Source organism: Lemur catta, chromosome 11, assembly GCF_020740605.2.
Source record: "Lemur catta isolate mLemCat1 chromosome 11, mLemCat1.pri, whole genome shotgun sequence".
NCBI classification, from domain to species: domain Eukaryota; kingdom Metazoa; phylum Chordata; class Mammalia; order Primates; family Lemuridae; genus Lemur; species Lemur catta.
Genome location: NC_059138.1, coordinates 19,512,908 through 19,532,549, shown reverse-complemented (window position 1 = coordinate 19,532,549; position 19,642 = coordinate 19,512,908). Strand labels below are relative to the sequence as shown.

The 19,642-nt window shown below is 40.0% G+C and overlaps 1 protein-coding gene across 3 annotated transcripts in view; it reads right to left on the bottom strand.

Moving 5' to 3' along the window:
* Nucleotides 1-19,388, bottom strand: part of CEP41 (centrosomal protein 41) — a 40,267-nt gene extending 20,879 nt beyond the window's left edge. Inside the window, exons 1-2 of one of the 3 annotated variants that reach the window (XM_045565486.1) lie at nucleotides 19,186-19,388; nucleotides 5,547-5,610 (exon numbers count right to left, since the gene is read on the bottom strand). In XM_045565486.1, coding sequence (XP_045421442.1) covers nucleotides 5,547-5,610; nucleotides 19,186-19,218 — 97 coding nt within the window. In that variant the 5' untranslated portion in view covers nucleotides 19,219-19,388. Of the gene's footprint in view, nucleotides 1-5,546; nucleotides 5,611-11,518; nucleotides 11,549-19,185 lie in introns of those variants that run through there. The other 2 variants (XM_045565487.1, XM_045565488.1) reach the window with 2 other exon arrangements.
* Between the last annotated feature and the right edge of the window lie 254 nt (nucleotides 19,389-19,642).

The following is a 19,642-nucleotide window of genomic DNA, read 5'->3' as shown; positions in this document are numbered from 1 at the left end:
CAAAACAGAAACCCAGACAGGGTGCTTGAGAGTAAGCGAGAACCCTGCAGTGGAGACTGAGCAAAACGCCGTCAGGGATTTCACCAGAAGCACAATCCATTCATGGCCCAGGCTGGCAATGGTGGGGAGCTGGTAAGATATATATACTCAGGCACCTATGGAACAAAAGAAATATTTGAAGTTCAAAATAACTCTGAGATTTCTAGCCATGGCTACACATAAGTGTTTGAGTTTGTGTGAGCAGTAGAGCCAGAGGTATAGAAACAAAAAATAATCTTTACCCAGGAGGAAGACAGCAGCCTTTGAAGAACTCAGTAGAAGGCGATTTGGGTGAAGACAGGAGGTATCATGAAATTCTTGAATTTCTTGTGATTAACTCTGAATTGCTCACTGTTTGGTAAGAAAAGATTAAAGACCCATCTATTTAGCCTAGAAATGAGAAACGCTCACTTATTCCTGTGTCTACTTTCATTGCACCGACTGCAGAGCTTAAAAACATATCACAGATGGGAACTCCTTAGTCTTACTTGGGCTATAAGGTCCCTCTTGTGCTTTCTTAACCAAGACTCCTTACTCTTTTCACCTCATGGCACACATATAAATGATAATATCCGGATAAAACACTGGGTTTGGGCTGCTCCGGGCTAACCAAAGGGCTGAAGGGATCTGTATCTTGGCACATCACCTGCAGGCTGCTGCAACGCCAGGTGAAAAACTTCCTCTGAAAACACACGGAGGTAAGACACAAAAATGCATAGAAACACAAGCATTAAAATAAAATCTCTCCTCTAAATTGACTTTAAAATAATTTCTAAATTTGAAACAACAAAAAAATTGAACGCTAGAATAAGACTTCTCTCCCACACTGACTTTAAAATACTTTCAGTTTTAAGCAATGAAACACATTTTGGCCCTTTCAAAAGCTTTACAAGACTAGTTGGGAAGACTACTGCTTCCAGGAAGATGGGGTAAATGTATTTTTCTCTACTCCTCCAGCTATATAAAAGAAAAACCCTGGACAACCCATAGCATGGCAGAAAATACTTGCAAATCATATTTCTGACAAGAGTCTAGTATTCAGAATTTATAAAAGAACTCTTATAACTCAACAAATAAGAAAAATAACCCAATTTAAAAATTGGCAAATGATTTGAATAGATATTTCTCCGTAGGAGAGAGACAAATGCCAATAAGCACATAAAAAGGTGCTCAATATTAGTAGTCATCAGGAACACGCAAATCAAAGCCACAATGAGATAACTACTTCACGCCCACAAGGATGGCTGTAATCGAAATGATGGATAATAACAAGCATTAGAGAGGATGTGGAGAAAATCGAGCCCTCCAACATTGCTGGTGGGAACGTAAAGCATGGCTGCTTTGGAAAACAGTTTGGCAGTTCCTCAAAAAATTAAACAGAGTTACCATGTTCAACTCCTAGGTATACACCCAAGACAATTAAAAACATGTTCACACAAAATGCGTACACTGATGTTCGTAGCAGTACTATGGACAGAAAGTGTAGTAATCCAAATTCTATCAACTGATGAGTAACAAACAAAATGTGAAATAGCTATATAATAGAATATTATTTGGCAATAAAAAGGAATGAAGTAGTGATACATGCTACAACATAGATGAACCTTGAAAACATTACACCAAGTGAAAGAAGCCAGACACAAAAGGCTATATATTGTATGATTCCATTTATATGAAATGTTTAGAACAGGCAAGTCCATAGACACAGAATGTAGATTAGTGGTTATTCTACATAATAAAGATATCAATTCTCCCCAAATGATAAACAGGCTTAATGAAACTCCTATCACAATTACAGCATTTTTTTAGTAAGTGTAAATAAGATTATTCTAAAATTTAGATGGAAAGGCAAAGGAAATAGAATAGCTAAAATAAGTTAGTAGAGAAAAATAAAGTAGGGAATCAGTCTAACCAATTTTGAGTATCCAATTTACTATATAGCGACAGAAATCAAGACTGTATGGTGTTGACAGAGGGACAGACACATGGATCAAGGGATCATAATAAAAAACCTGGAAACAGACCCATATAAACATGCCCAACTAACTTCTGACAAAGGTGAACAGGCAGCTCAATGGAGTAAAAGTAACTTTTTAAACAAATGCTGCTAGACCAGCTGGACATCCATAAGCAAAAGTTAATCTTGATCAAAGTCCCATACCTCATATAAAAATTACCTCAAAATGTACCATGGACTTAAATGTAAAACCTAAAACTATAAAACTTTTAGAATAGTGATAGAAAAAAATCACTGGGATCTAGGCTAGGCAAAGAGTTCTTAGACTTGACAATAAAATCATAATCCATAAAAGGAAAAACTGATAAAATGGACCTCATCAAAATTAAAAACTTTTGTATTTTGAAAGACCCTGTTAGGAGGATGAAAAGACAAGTTACGGAGTGGGGAAAATCTATTTGCAAACCACATATCTGACAAATGACTAGTAGCTAGACTGTATAAGGGACTCTCAAAATTCAACACTAAAAAAGCAAACAATCCAATGAGAACATAGGCAAAAAAAATGAACAGACATTTCACTGAAGAAGATGTACAGAAAGTGAATAAGCAAATGAAAAGATGTTCATCACTAGCCATCAGGGAAATGCAAATTAAAACTGCAATGTTATGCCACCACACACCTATCAGAATGGCTAAAATAAAAAACGGTGACAGAACCAAATGCTGGTGGGAATGTAAAATGGTACAGCCTCTCTGAAAAATGGGCAGTTTCTTTAAAAAACTATATAGGTAACTACTTTACGATCAGCAATTGTACTCCTACACATTTATCCCAGAGAAATGAAGACTTACATTCACATAAAAATATGTACATGAATATTTATAGTACCTTTTCTTGTAGTAGCCAAAAAGTGGAAACAACCCAGATGTCCTTCAACAGGTAAATGGTTAACCTCAGGTACAGCCATACCATGGAATTCTAGCCATTAATAAAAAAGAACGAACTACTGATGACATGCAACAACCTGGATGAATATCCAGAGAATTATGCTAAGTGAAAAAAGCCAATTCAAAAGGCTGCATACTGTGTGATTCCATTCCTATAGCATTTGTGAAATGACAAAATTATAGAAACAGAAAACAGATTAGTGGTTGCCAGGGGTTAAGGAGGGGTGGAAGTGGAAAGTGGATGTGGCTATAAAAGGGCAACATAAGGAATCATTGTGGTGATGGAAACGTTCAGGATCTTGATTGTGTGTATAAATGTCAATATCATGGTTGAGATGGTGCATTATAGTTTTGCGAGATGTTACCATTGTAGAAAACTGCGTAAAGTTCACATGGAATCCCTCAGTATTATTTCTTACAAAATTCATGTAAATCTACAATGATATCAAAATGAAAAGTTTAATCAACAAACAAAACTAGTTTAAACCAGTGATCCCAGCACTTTGGAAGGCTGAGGGGGGAGGATTGCTTGAGCCCAGGAGGCCAAGGTCATAGTGAGCTATGATCTGGCCACTGTAACTCCTATCTCAGGATATAAAAGGTTACGTGTATTTAACATATACATTATAAAAAGAAGATATAAGGCTGGGTGAGGTGGCTCATGCCTGTGTCAAACCCCAGCACTTTGGGAGGCCAAGGTGGGAGGGTCAGTTGAGCCCAGGAGTTGGAGACCAGCCTGAGCAATATAGCAAAACCCTGTCTCTATAAAAAATTAAAAAATTAGCTGGGCATGGTGGTGTTCACCTGTAGTCCCAGCTACTAGGGAGGTTGAGGCAGGAGGATCTCTTGAGCCCAAGAGTTCGTGCCTACAGTGGGCTATGATGATGCCACTGCACTCTAGCCTGGGCAACAGAGTAAGATCCTGTCTCCAAAAAAAAAAAAAAAGGAGGGGGGGAGATAAAAATATCTCAATATCAAAAAAATTGAAATTAATTTCAGGCATCATTATTAAGTCACATTTTGGTTATGAATTGAGGAACTGAATAGAAAGAAGGGTGTTGCCATTCACAAACCCAATTTGATTTCCAGGAAAAAAAAAAAAGATTATGAAGGCATAGATAAATCTATATATCTGGAATAAACCTCAGCTTTAAAAAATTTTAATTTTAAGAAGAAATAAAGGTTCCCAAAGAAATTCATTCCTTTATAGTAGTCTTAAAATCATATCTTGACTCCTCAGAAAAAATATGGCATTTTAAATCTAGGTGCTTACCTCACAGAATCCCTTACTTCAGAAGGGTGGATCACAGTTGCAATTAAGGGAAGATGGGCAGAAATGGAAGAGTCGAGGGTATGTGTGGCAGAAGAAATAAGGCTGGGGGAAATACAGGGACAGTGCACCAGGCCCGGCACCAGATCTCCAGCATTGACTTCCTCATCCTGCAGACAATCCTAGTTCTATCTCCTTTATTGAACTCGGAATAAATTACAAAAGCTCTGTGCCACAATTTCCTCCTTTTCTACAACAGAGATAATATTTTCCACCTGCCCATCAAACAGGATATTTGCAAGGATAAATATCCGTATGGCACGAAAATGTTTGAAAGAAGAGTACCAAGAAATAGTATCCGCAAATGTGGTCAATTTAAATAAAACATGTAAGTCTATTTCATATGAGTAAACATGCATGATGGAAGATAATGATTTGGAAGGAGACTAGAAAAAGAGAAACACAAAATAAACAAGATGATTTCAAAGTCAACATCAAAACAAAGTCAACATCCCAGTTTACTTTTCTCAGTTGTCTTGAGGCTACTGGCAGAAAATTCAGTATTGCTAAAGGCACACAGTGCCCCAATCCACTAGCAAAACCATCTTAATCAGATGGATTTCCACAGCAGGCTTTAAAAAGGTTGAAAACAAAAATAAACAAATAACCAACCAAAACCTCACAAGACTGCAAATCCGCTATCGGCTGGGCAGCAGTCTTTACCATGACACTGAAAAATGGGAAGAGCACAGAAATAAGCAGTTCATTTTACCTGCACTGCGGCACTAATTAAATTCTGTCTGGTACTTTAGTTACTCATTCAAGTCTGTCTGCCTCCACTTGAATCTAAGCTCTTTGAATGAAAAACCACAATTCACACTCATCTTTCTATCTCCCATAGTCCATAAGGTTGCATGTAGTCAGCACTCTGCAAACACTGAACTGAACAAACATGCACTTGTATAATCTATTACTGCCAGTTTAAAGGAATATTATATTTAAGGTAATCCTAAATAGAAGTTGACCTCCTGATATTTATTTAGCTTCAGCCCTGCAACTTATTAAAGAATGGTTTCGATTTCTGGAATTTCATTTTCTCAGTTTATGTTATTTCTTATGTGGTAAGGAATAACAAGCTAAATTATGTGAATACAAATTTTTACTGAAAAATAGCTTTCAAAGATAAATCCTGAGTCCAGAAAGACATCAGGCGAGATAGTGAGAAACTTTAAGCTCTGATTTATACCAGGTATGGTAGGCTTCTTCTTGTTAATTATCAGTCAATAATTAGATTTTTTTTAAAGTTCTAATTTTCTAATTTTTACTCACCAGTGTCCAGTCTTGACTTGACATGCTGATACCTTGGGTTCTGTGGTATCCTTTTGGTCAAATACTAAAAAATAAGAAAATCTACAATCAGTTGGATTAATGTACAGATAAGGGTGGCAAAGTCAGATACTTAAAAAATGGAACAAATGCTAAATTTCATAGAATTTAAAAAAGGAAAGGGCTGTAGAGGTCCAGCTGTCCCTTCACTACAGGATTCTTCTCTATAGCATCTCCACAAGTGAAGGCAGTTGTTTAGTTTCTGTCAAAGCACTGCCATATTTCATCAAAAAAAATCTCAAAGTACTATGTGATAAGAAAAAAAAAAGCTCTTACAAAATTATTTCTTACATTAGCCAAAATCAGAATCCCTTCACTCAGTCCACAATTGCAGCCCATTATGTCATCCACCTTTGCCTCAAGAAATCTGTTAAAATAACTAAAGCTGTCCTGTCCCTCTTCTTTTAATTTCGCTGTCTGTATGATGGTTTCTAGGCCATCTCCCTGGACATCCTCCCTCTAGATTTTATCCACATCTCCCCTAAAAAGTGGCAGGCAGGATCCAGACCTGACCAGTGGCCCTGATGTAGTCAGGTCAGGACCCGGGTGGGGAGGCTCCAGCTGTCTCCCTGGTGTCTGTGGCTCCACAGATGGCAGTACTATGGCACCTGCTCTCGTGACAGCTGAGGCTCATGTCGTGCTCGAGGTAAGTTTATGGTCAGCAAAATTGCCTATGTCAGGTCTCCCTTGAGCTGTACCCTGGTAGTTAACTCTTCGGATCCAAGTGCAAGACATTAACCCACAATAAATTCCAGTGGCGACTGTAAAAGCTATTAAGTGAGGGAAGGCTAGTGAACGAAGACATTACAAAATACTGCTTTCCTGCTCAGGACTTTTTCTGGCCTGTAGGTGTGAAAATTCTATGTTCAGTAACAGGTAGCTGTGGAATACAAAATTAAAACTGGGTAATATTGATAAATTTCCATCTTCACCTTCTGCCACCCTCTCACATGTTCTCATGTTCCAGTTGCCAGGAACATCCCCCTAATGTACCACACTTACGCAGGACACCAGGCTTAGCAGACGTCTGCCTAGAATGCCTTTCTTCAACTTGTCCTTGGGCAAAATTTATTTCCTCTGCAAAGCTGTCCAGGGTGGAATTAGGCACTTTCTTCTCCTTAGCTCCCAAAGTATCCACACCTGGTACCGTTGTTTACACCTGATCTTCTTCCCTAGTCTAGGATTTCCTTGAAGGCAGGGACAATGACTTACTTATATTTGTATTCACCCAGGACCTAGTATAAGGTACGTATGGTGATTGATATTCAGTCAATAAATAAGTATCTAGAATGAGGATTGCATTATAGCAACTATCCAGTTCCTTAGAAGGGACATCAAACTTACAAAAACTGCATCATTTCCCTCTGAAAACAGTTAACACAGCATGTTCTGTTGGGAGGATTGCAAAATAAATCATTTACATATAAAAATACCTGTTCAAATGATGCATAAAGCATAAAAACAATACAGCATACTTCAATGTCATACAAAATAGCTGTTGGCCAGAGTTTTAAATTTCAGAGACCAGAAAGAATTTATAAAAACTGGGTGCACACATCTACAGAGAGATACCAATTTTTAATTTTGCCAAGGACATAAAAACTAAAAACAAAAAAAAGTAAAACTTCACAACTACCATTGACTATTTTAATATCTAAAGGGGAAGAAAGAAAAAATATCCCAGAGTAAAAACATTAGTCCTTTAGTGTTATCAAAAAAACTCATGGGGCCGGAGCGGTGGCTCACGCCTGTAATCCTAGCACTCTGGGAGGCCGAGGCGGGTGGATCGCTCGAGGTCAGGAGTTCGAGACCAGCCTGAGCGAGACCCCGTCTCTACTAAAAATAGAAAGAAATTATATGGACAGCTAAACATATACATAGAAAAATTAGCTGGGCATGGTGGCGCATGCCTGTAGTTCCAGCTACTTGGGAGGCTGAGGCAGTAGGATTGCTTAAGCCCAGGAGTTTGAGGTTGCTGTGAGCTAGGCTGACGCCATGGCACTCACTCTACCCTGGGCAACAGAATGAGACTCTGTCTCAGAAAAAAAAAGAAACAAAAACCTGATGGTATTGTTTGTTTTTCACTTCATCCCAAGCAAATAAAATCTTTATAATAAACACATAGCACTGGTCCTCGGATTCTGTTTGGAACCACTAAGCTATTTTATCTGTAGAAAAAGGCTGGAAAGCTCATTTCTCCATATGAGCAGTAACCCGTTGTCTATAAGAGACAGTGACTGTAACACCAATTCCAATTCCTTCCCTAGATGAAGATGGAGAAAATTCTTAAGTAAGAGAAGAAAAATATACAAAGACTGAAAAGGGAAACTTCAGGACAAATTCTCCAGAGGGAGACAATATCATGGCAAAATGCAACAAAAAAAACAGGGAAAACCTGTGCCTGGTAAACTGAGTCAAGTAATGCTAATACTAGACTTTAGTTATCTTAGGCTAAAGGATTTTTTTTTTTGCACTCTGTATTTTTATCATTTCTATACCCTATTTCCTGTTTTTACTTTTGTTTTGTTTTTCCTGCTAGTTTCCTAGCAAAGCTTCTTTTGAAAAATTCCAGGCTAGTCTCTGGTGAACCAAGGGGATTTGTCCATACCTAAGCCAAAATAGCTAAGAAGTGAGGATGTCTCTGGGGACCAGGTGTGGTGGCAGCACAATGATGAGGGAGAGTGTGGACAGCTGCAGTCGCTGAGCCCTTCCCGCCCCCGGTTTTCCCTTACCCAGACTAATGAGAAATCCATATGCTACAGGAGAAAAATGTAATGTTTCTTTTCCATGTTCCCATTTCAGTCAAATTTCTCGTTCCTGACTTTCTAGTACCAACTACAGCGTAAAACTATTTGTGCTCTACTGCAAGCAGAGCACCGTAGATTTTATGGAACTGTCATACTTTTTTCTTTAAAATTCTTGCTTTGGGGGCGGTGGCTTCTTGACCTACTGACCAACTGGCTTTCTTTCAGTTACATAAACACGATGGAATGGTGGAAAGTGAACGAGCTGAAAAAAGAAGCTGTTTCAAGGAAGACCACTCATTCAACAAAGACTTATTGAGCACCAACCATTCATTCAGTTGACACTTCCGAGTGCCTGCTAGAGCCAAGGCCCTGTGCTGAGGACACAGTCCTGGGCATCCAGCTCTTACAGACAAGTGAATAAACAGATGCCTGACTGCATGAGGAACAAGGAGAGGGAAGAGGGGGTGCGACGAGAACACCTAAGATTGGCACCTAATCCAGACTAAAAGAGTCAAGAACTGTTTCCTGAAGGGTGACTTCTGAGCTGAACTCTGAGGGCTGAGGAGGTTAGTCAAGCTAAAGGAGTGGTGGGTGGGAGCTACAGGGTTCCTGGTAGATGGAAAACCATGGGCAAAGAAGGGAAATGAGAGAGAGTATGAACAGATTTAAGAAATCTGTAACTGGCAGACCTGGAGCATAGGGGGAAATATGAGGACAAATGACACTAGAGAGGCAGGCAGGGGCAGATCACTAAGGGCTTTGTATATATGCTAAGAAACTTGATTTTGTCCTGTAGATCAGTGGTTCTCAGACAGGTACAATTTTGCTCCCCCAGCCCCAGGGACATCTGTGAATGTCTGGAGACATTTTTGGTTGTCACAATTGGGTTCGGAGGCGCTACTGGCATCTACTGGGTAGAGGGCAGGGGTGCTGCTAAACATCCTACAATGACAGGACAGCCCTACAACCAAGAATTAGCTAGCCTAAATGTCAACAGTGCTGAGGCTGAGAAACCCCGGTGAAGATGGAGGGGAGTCACTGAAGAAGGTTTAAGGAGGAGTGATGAGATTATATTTCTATTTTAGAAGATCATTCTGGCAGCAATACAGAGAATGTGAGTCCAAAAGGGAGGCATGAAAATCAGTTAAGAAGGGTTGTGCTATGAGGATCTGTAGTCCTAAGGAAGTCGCAATAGAGATGAAGAAGAGACAGTTTTGAAAAATCTTTAAAATGTAAAAGCAATACGATTTAAAATTGATTCGTATAATAAGAGGACAGTGATACCATTCCCCAAAACAAGGAGTTAAGGAGGAAGCATACACTGAAAAACATGTTATGTTCAGTTTGGGGCATGTTGAGTGTGAGATATCTGTGGGTTATCTAAAATGGAAGTGTCTAGCTGACTATTTGGGTCTGGAGATCAGGAGAGAGATCTGGGCTAGAAAAAACAAGATGTGGGAATTGTCAGCATACAGTCAGTAAAGGAAGCCATGGAATGAATGAAATCTTCCTGGGGGAGAGTGTACACTGAGAAGACAAACGCCAACATTTAAGGTGAGGTGGAGGAGAGGCACTTTAGATGCGACTCAGAAGAGGCTCTACAAAAGCGGCCAATGAAAATTGAAGAGTTTCAGGAAGAAGGGAGTGGTCAAGAGGGAACAATAGTGTTGAGAAAGAGAACAAGAGGTCAAGTATGAACAAGCAAACAAGAATGCAGGTCAAGAGACCAAGAGAAAAGCCGAAAGTGGGTTTAGCAAGCCAGGACACTGCTGACAGCCCTGGTGAAGCTCTTATAGTCAACTGATGGGGCAGAAGCAGAACAGCAGGTCAACTGCAGGAGAGGGAGGAAGCAAAGAAAAGGATGGTAGCTAGATGGTCTTTTTTCCCCTAAAGAGAGATGCTAAGGGATAATCTTTGTTGTTGTTTTGTTTTGGAAAAAAGAAAAAGGAGAGATTTGGATGTGTATAGGCTAACGGGCAAGATAAGAGAGGTTTCAGGTATGAGAGAGTGGGAGAGGATGGGTCCAAGGTCCAGGTAGAAAGTTCGGCTTTGGATATATATTTAAAATAAAGATGTAAGATAGGCAGACATAATAATGAAGTTTATCAGGAGAATCACCCCACTAGATATGGGGTGATTCATTATAAACCAATATATAATTGGAACTTCAGCCCACCCTTCTTACCTTCTAGCTAACCTCCTTGAAAAAAAAATCTACACTGAGTATCCAGACCTTACTCTGCAATCCATTGCAATATGGCTATTGTCCCCACCATTCTAGTGAGAGGTTCCTGTGGCAGTCAGTCAACATCGGAGATCCCTTAGTTGCCAAATATAATGGATAACTTTACAGTCCTTAACTTACTTCACTTTTCTATCCATGTGACACTGTTAGATATCCCTACTTTCTTCAGTTTCCACTCCCTCAGCTTCAGTGATGTCTCTCTCCCTTGATTCACCAATCACACATCGATTGTTCCTCTGTTATGTTCCTCAGGATTCCAACTTCTCAGTCTATAGGTTTTCTATGGGCTGAACACTTAGGCTTAATTCCATCTACAAGCTTCTGATTCCAAATAGGGAACTTTATTTTTTTATTTATTTTTAGAGAAAGGGTCTTGCTATGTTGCCCAGGCTGGAGTGCAGTGGCTATTCACAGGCATGATCCCACTACTGATCAACACAGGAGTTTTGACCTGCTCCATTTCTGACCTGGGCCATTTCACCCCACCTTAGGCAACGTGGTGGTCCCCCCACTCCTAGGAGTTCACCATATTGATGCCGAATTAAGTGAGGACACCTGATGAGCATAGTGCACTACAGCCCAGATCTCCTGGGCTCAAGCAAGCCTCCTGCCTCAGTCTCTCAAGTAGCTGGGACCACAGGCGCCCACCACTGTGCATAGCCCAAACAGTGAACTTTAGCCTTGACTTCTCTTCTGAGCTTCAGGCATATATTCATTTACCCATTCCACAAATATGTATGAAACAACTGTTGTATGCCAACCAATGGGGCAATGCAGATGAAGTCCCTATCTTATGTTCTCATAAGTAAGCTAAGAAATAAACAAGTAAATAAAATAATTACAGATTGATCTACTTACTGGGTGAAGATAGCAGATTGAATGAATGCATCTAATTTTATTTCCTCTTAAAACTTCAATAAAACCTCATTAAAAGGATACTGTTTTAAAGACATAAAGCCCAAAAAACAAAGAGAGTGGGGGAAGGGACAGCAATAGAGCACTAGATTTCTGAAATCTAGAAAGCTGATCAACAAGTGAAAATGCCTTGATGGACTCAAGATAGCCAAAGACTAAAGGGCAACAGGGAAAGCCAAGAACAATTCCTAAAAGGCTGAGGAAATGACAGCCTTAGGCAGCTCCTAAGGAGTGAGGAGTAAAAGCAATAGCTGAAACAAGGGCTGGTTGAAGGCTGTTTGAGAAGCAGGTGGATCTCCAAATCCCTCTCCCCTCAGTGCCACTGGACGATTATCCCTCCCCAATCCTGGCAGGTATCTATAGATTTGTTCCCTGGAGAGGGTTTGTAGAGTGGGAGGTCTCCACACAGGAGAAGGCAGAGATACCATTACTGAAAATAGGGGTAATAAGTGCATGGCACACCCTAATCTTGAGATTTAGCCTCCAACCCTAATCTCTCCAGGAATTCAACTAGGCTTTTACCCTCAGGAGACTGAAGGACTTCTCTGGGGAAAATGGCCAGCCTGAGAGGAAAGAGTGGAATGTACAGATTTGGGAGGAGGAGTCCTGAGATCATGGCCTAGTGAGATCATTCTATAATAAAGTTTGCTATCAGCAAGCCTCTCCCAAATATACAGAGATCTCAATCTCCTTTTAAAGTCTCCTACTTGAAAACATAAATTAACAAGCTATGGATTAAAATAAGTCTAAGAACACTGTTATACACTAAATTGTGTCCTCCCAAAATTTGCATGTTGAAGCCCTAACCCCCATTGTGACTACATTTGGAGATAGGGCCTTTGGAAGGTAATTAAGGTTAAATAAGGTCACAAGGGGCAACCTTATCCAATAGGATTAGTGTCCTTACAAGAAGGGACTCCAGAGAATTCCTTATCCCCTCCCCTCCACCATGAGGACACAGTGAGAAGGTAGCCATCTGCAAGCCAGGAAGACAGTCTTATTCAGAAACTAAATTGGCTGGCACCCTGATCTTGGACTTCCAGCCTCCAGAACTATGAGAAATAAATTTCTGTTTAAGCCACCCAGTCTGGAATTTTGTGATGGCAGCCTGAGCTAACACAAACACTTCCAACAAAACAAAAACAGCAATTTGGAGGAAATTGAGACTATGCAGGGAGAAAATGTTTTCAAAAACTATAATTAGAGCAATGGAAATACATGTCCACACCATTCTAAAATTGATTGTAGTGATGATTAAACAACTAACTCTGTGAATATATTAAAAGCATTGAATTGTACACTTTAAATGGATGAATTTATGGTATGTGAATTATATCTCAATAAAGCTGTTATCCAAAACATTAAAAAGTAAAAATTTTTTTTAAAAACCTTTTCCTCTACAAAAGACCCTGTTAACAGGATGAAAAGATAAGCTACAGACTGGAAGGAAATAATTGCAAACTGTATATCTGAAAAAGGACTAGTGTCTCAAATGTATAAAGAGCTCTCAAAACTCAACAGTAAAAATGTTCATTGCATCAGTGTTTATAATAAGAAATAGTAAAAAAAACAACCTAAATGGCCACGATGGGGAAATAGATAGATCAAATGTGGTGCCATCAAATGCTAGATTACTACATAGCAGTTAAAAGGAATAAACTACACATATTTATCAACATGGATGGATCTTAAGCATAATTTGCATGATAAAAGCAAGTTGTAGACATATAGCATAATACTATTTTTGTAAAATTTTTAAGCTCACAAAATAATGTTGTATGTTACATTATAAAAATGTGGCAGGTGAATTGGAAAGATACACCTTACATAAATGGGAGCAGATACCTATGGGAAAGGAAGAAGAGGTGGGGGGTAAACCAAAATTGGCTATAACTGAAAAGTATGAATAATCAAATCATATTAATCCATTTCTACAAGTGCAATCTAACACAATTAGAAAAATAAAAACAAATAAACAAAAGTGCAATACAACCATACGAAGTACTTAGGTAAGAGTTAAAAGAAAATAATTAAATTGAGGTATAATTTTCTGACATGGAAAGATATCCAAGATACAGTAAGTAAAAAAAGCAAGTCAAAGAACCATATGCACAATGTCATAACATTTATGTAAAACAAAAGCACAAAATAAAACTCTTTTCTCTACCCCCCAAACATATATACACACACTTGTATAAATGTATAGAGAAAGCTTTAGAAAAGATAAACATGAAAAAAATCATAGTGATATAGGAAAATGTCCTAAATCATTCATAAAACTATAGAATAAAAATAAAGGCAGATGGAAACTCTAGGGAAAACAAAAAGCAGTAAGAAAGAAAATGTAATCCTAATGATCACTGTTTTTGCAATAAAAATATTTACAGTCACCACCACCAAAAAAAAAGGAAACAAAAAACTCAACAATAAAAAAAAAAATTAAAAACTAGGCAAAAGATACACAGAGATATTTTACTGAAGAAGATACATAGATGGCAAATAATCACATGAAAAGATGTTCAGGAGTGTGGGAGGGAGATAGATAATGAGAACTTACTTAATGGGTACAATGTACATTACTTGAGCATTGGATACACTAAAACTGTGGTCCCCAACCCCCAGGCTGTGGACTGGTAGAGTCCATGGCCTATTAGGAACCTGGCTGCACAGCAGGAGGTAAGTGGTGGGCCAGTGAGCAAAGCTTCTTTTGTATTTACAGCTGCTCCCCATTGCCTGCATCACTGCATAAGCTCCACTTCTGCCAGATCAGTGGTGGCATTAGATTCTCACAGGAACATGAACTCTACTGCAAACTACACATATGAGGGACCTAGGTTGCATACTCTTTCTGAGAATCCAAAGCCTGATGATCTGAGGTAGAGCTGAGGCGGTGATGCTAGTGCTGGGGAGCCGCTACAAATATAGATTATCGTTAGCAGAGAGGTTTGACTGCACAATAAATGCAATGCACTTGAATCATCCTGAAACCATACACCCCCAACCCACCCCCTCAGCCCTGGAAAAATTGTCTTCTGTGAAACTGGTCCCTGGTGCCAAAAAGGTTGGGGACTGGTGCACTAAAAGCCCATACTTCACCACTATGCAATATATCCATGTTACAAAATCGCATTTGTACCCCTCAGATTTATACAAAAAAAAAAAAAAAACGATGTTCAAAATCAGTATCCATTAGGGAAATGCAATTTAAAACCACAATGAGAGTGGCACAACTATTAGAATAGCTAAAATAAAAAATATTGATAATATTAAATGTTGCCAAGAATGTGCAAAAACTGAATCTCTCATATGCTGTTGGCAGAAATGTAAAATGGTGCAGCGTCTCTGGAAAACAGTTTAGCAGTTTCTAATAAAACTAAACATATGCTTAACATACAACCCACTAATTGTACTCCTGGGCGTTTATCCCAGAGAAATGAAAATTAACGTCCACACAAAGACAAATGTTCTTATTTTTATTTGCAATAGCCCAAAACTGAAAACAACCAAAATGTCCTATACTAGTTGAATAGTTAAACAACTGTTATACATCCATACCATAGAATACTAATCAGCAGTAAAAAAGAATGAACTATTGCTATATGCCATAACTTGGATCTACCTCAAGGACTTTATCCTGAGTGCAAAAAGGGCAAACTCAAAATGTCACACGCTGTCCTGATTTTATGTAACATTGTCAAAATGACAAAATTATAGAGATGGAGAACACATTTGTGGTTGCCAGGGGTTAGGATGGTTAGAGGGAGAAAAATGGGTGTGACTAGGAAGGGTCGCATGAGGAAGATATTTGTGGTGATGCAATAATTCTTTATCTTGATTGCAAATCTACATATGTGCAAATCTTGATGATATTAAATCTACACAAGTGACAAAAATGGCCTGGAACCATACACACATGGTACAAATTTCAATTTTGTAGTTTTGATACTGTACTAGACTTATGTAAAATATAATCATTGGGGGAAACTGAGTAAAGGATACACAGGACCTCTTTGTATTATTTTTGCAGCTTTTTAAAATAAAAAGTTTTCTAAAAGGATATCAGAGTAAAAAATAGAGCTCTTAAAAATTAAAAACATGGTGGTAGAAATTAAAATTCAATAGAAGGATTGGAAGATAAAGTTAAATCTCCCCAAAAGGGCAAAAAGACATAAGTGAAGAAAACAGGAGATAAAATTTAAGAAAATTAGAGAACCAGTCACATAGGTACAAAATCAGAATAATGAATCCAAGAAAAATAGGGGGAGAAACTGGGATAAAGTTAATAAGAAAATAATTTAAAAATATTTTATAGACTAGAAAGACACATGAGTTTCTACTGCCTACTAAAATAAGTGAAAATAGACCACAGAAAAAAATATCTTTGTGAAAGTCATAACAATGGGGACAAAGAGAAGATCCTACAAGCTTCCTGAGAGGAAAACAAGTCACAAAGCAACAGAATGGCTTTTGACTTCTCCACAGCTACACTGGATGCTAGAACACCAAGCAATGTTTTCAAGATGCTGATGTATTTCCAACCAAGAACTCTACACTCAGCTAAACTCTCAGACAAATAAAAGTAAAGGTAGAATAATAAAATTTTTAGACATGCCTAACATTGAAGACATAAATAAAAAATATTTATTTCTTATATATTCTTCTTAAGAAACTACTGGAAGTTGTGCTCCACTTAAGCAAGAGAGTAAGCTGGGCATCTTTGTCTTGGGCACAAACCTACAACCAGACAGGGCATCATCACCCTACACTCCTAAGACTATTTCTCCTCCTCTTTGTCCCATATTCTTGATCTCACTCATGGCACCAGCATCAATGAGTAGTCCAAGCTAGGAACCTAAGTCACCCATCATACTCTCATCTCTCAAAGCTAATCATGGAGTCTTAATGATTCTACCCCCAAATATTTCTCTTCAATTCTGTCCCTAGCTCCATAGCCTTAGTTTAGATATGCATCAAAATAGTAACCACCTAACCAATCTCACTATCTCCAGTCCTGGAGCCTCAACAAACCCATCCGTCCTCCACAATGTGGCTACAGCCGTCTGCCTAAAATGCAAATCTGACCATGTCACTCTTACTAAAACTCTTCAAAAGCTTCTGAAATTCTGACCAGCAGGCAGGATAAATATGTCAAACGGCCACTCTCCACATCGACCTCTCCCACCCCCATGATAGACAATACTAATACTTTTATTTATATTATTTTTAATCCATAAATCATAATTGCATATTTATGGGGTACAATGTGATATTTTGATAAATATACATGTAATGATTAAATCAAGCTAATTAACATATCTATCACCTCACTTATATTTTGTGGCGAGAAATCTGAAATTTACTCCCTTAGCAGTTCTGAAATATACAATATAGTTGAAACTTGAACAGAGCTTGCACTGTGCAAGTCCACTTGCATGCAGATTTTCTTCTGCCTCTGCCACCCCTAAGACAGCAAGACCAAACCCTCCTCTTTCTCCTCCTCAGCCTACTCAATGTAACAATGATGAAGAACTTTATGATGGTCCACTTCCACTGAATAGAAAATATATGTTCTTTTCCTGATGATTTTCTTGATAACATTTTCTTTTCTCTAGCTTACTTTATTGTAAGAATACAGTATATATGTAACATAAAAATACGTGTTAATTGTTTGTTATCTTTAAGGCTTCTGGTCAACAATAGGCTATTCATAGTTAAGTTTTGGGGGAGTCAAAAGTTCTAAGTGGATTTTCTATTGTACTGGGGGTTGGCTGTATTTATTATTAACTAGAGTCACCCTACTGTGCCATAGATCTCAAACTTATTCCTCTTATATAAGTGAAACTTTGTACCCTTTGATCAACATCTCCCCATTCCCACCCTGACCCCCAAGTTCTGGTAAATACCATTCTACACTCTACTTCTATGAGTTAGACTTTTTTTTTTGAGACAGAGCCTCACTCTGTTGCCCGGGCTAGAGTGCCATGGCATAAGACTAACTCACAGCAACCTCAAACTCCTGGGCTCAAGCAATCCTCCTGCCTCAGCCTCCTGAGTAGCTGGGACTACAGGCATGTGCCACCATGCCCGGCTAAGTTTTTTTACATATATTTTTAGTTGTCTGGTTAATTTCTATTTTTTTTAGTAGACGGGGTCTTGCTCTTGCTCAGGCTGGTCTCGAACTCCTGACCTTAAGCGATCCTCCCGCCTCAGCCTCCCAGAGTGCTAGGATTACAGGCGTGAGCCACCATACCCAGCCCTATGAGTTAGACTTTTTTAGATTCCCTCTATAAATAAGATCATGCAGTCTTTAGACATTAGTAATTGATCATGGCACTGTCCTAGAGAGCCTAGACTCAGCCTTACAACTTTCTCAAGGTAGCACCAGGCATTCACCAAGAGATGAAACTATCTCAACTCCTGTTTGGTATAACATCTAAGAACCTTAGTAAGGCACAGAAGGCCCCTCCCAACTTTACTCCTGCCTCTGTACAGACAGACTCCTTCAGGGAACTGTTCAGAGTTCACACACTCCCTACCTTTGCTCAGGCTGTTTTCTCTACCTGGCATGCCTCACGTGACTAATGGCCTTGCCATGTGCGGAACCCTTCTCTCCAGAACCCTGCTCTGACTCCCTTCCTTGAGTCCTACTTTTTTCTCATAACATCTCATATAATATTCTCATGGCATCTTGCTCCCCAAATTTGTACTCAAACTATTTACAGGTCTCCCTCACTAGACTGAATTTATTAAGGGACAGAGGCCTTGTCTTATTCTCTTTGTGTGTCTAGCATCTACTGCATGGTCAGAGTCCAATCATGTTTGTTGAAATTAAATTGCCAGGCGGGCACGGTGGCTCACGCCTGTAATCCTAGCACTCTGGGAGGCCCGGGCAGGAGGATCGCTTGAATTCTGGAGTTGGAGACCAGCCTCTGCAAGAGCGAGACCCCATCTCTACTAAAAATAGAAAAAAATTAGCCAGATATGGTGGCGCATGCCTGTAGTCCCAGCTACTAAGGAGGCTGAGGCAGGAGGATAACTTGACCCCAGGAGTCTGAGGTTGCTGTGAGCTAGGCTGACGCCACGGCACTCACTCTAGCCCGGGCAAGAGTGAGACACTGTCTCAAAAAAAAAAAAAAAAAAAAAGTAATTATATCGCCACAAGTGCAGCAGGGCACTAGGGTTGAAAAAGATGATGAAACTGAAAGGTCCTATGGAGAAGGGGCAAAACTAATGTCTACTTTGCCCCCTCTCCCAATGCCTTGGTCTGCTTATTCCTGTTCTTCTCACATCCCCACAATCAGATACGATGGCTCCCTTTCATCTCGTTCCAATAGTATTGGCGCTTCCTTTGTCTTTTACTTATGTTTTGTAACTGTCACTCCGGGACTGTAAGCCCTTTGAGGGCAGGGGCTGTGTCTTTATGTCCTTCACTCCTCGCAACAAGTATTGGCATATAGCACGTTCGAGGTGACCGATCGCCTCTCAGCGCCGGATCCTGAACGAGGCTCCGGGTCCCCCAGGCCTGCCCCGCCCCCGGCCCTGCGACCCCCTCCTCACGCCGGACACTTCCCGCCTTCCGGGCGGCGGAAGTCGCAAGCTGCTCTTCCCTGCCCACTTGAAGTCTTTTCCGGTGCGCCCGCCCCCTCCGGCTCTTCGACCGGGACCTAGCCCTCACCTCAGGATTCCCAATGTGCCTCCGGACAGACATATTTGCTCCAACCGACCACGCTCGGGGTTCTAGCCTCACGGGTTGCCGCTAACCCTAGCTTCCTATTTCCCTCCCCCCAGCTCAGCCGCCTCCCTATAAGCTCTTCTCCGATTGGCCTGTCTTCCCCGGCCAGCCAATGGGAGCCCCGTTTACTTTCTCATCGTAGGGTCAAGAGAGCAAGGCTCCAATCAATGGTTGCCAAGGGCAACGCGGGACGCCAGTTAGCAAGGCCTTTTGTGTTTTGGGCCGGGGCTGGTCGGCATTAGCCTTAGCGCGGGAAGAGGACCGCAGGGGGAGGGGAAGGCTGGCGCCTGCGTCGAGCCCGAGAGGGGGGAGGGGCTGGAGAGCGGGAACAAAACAAGCGTTTTAGCTAATGTGGGAGCATAAATACAGCACGGGACGCCCCCACACCCCCTGAACCCAC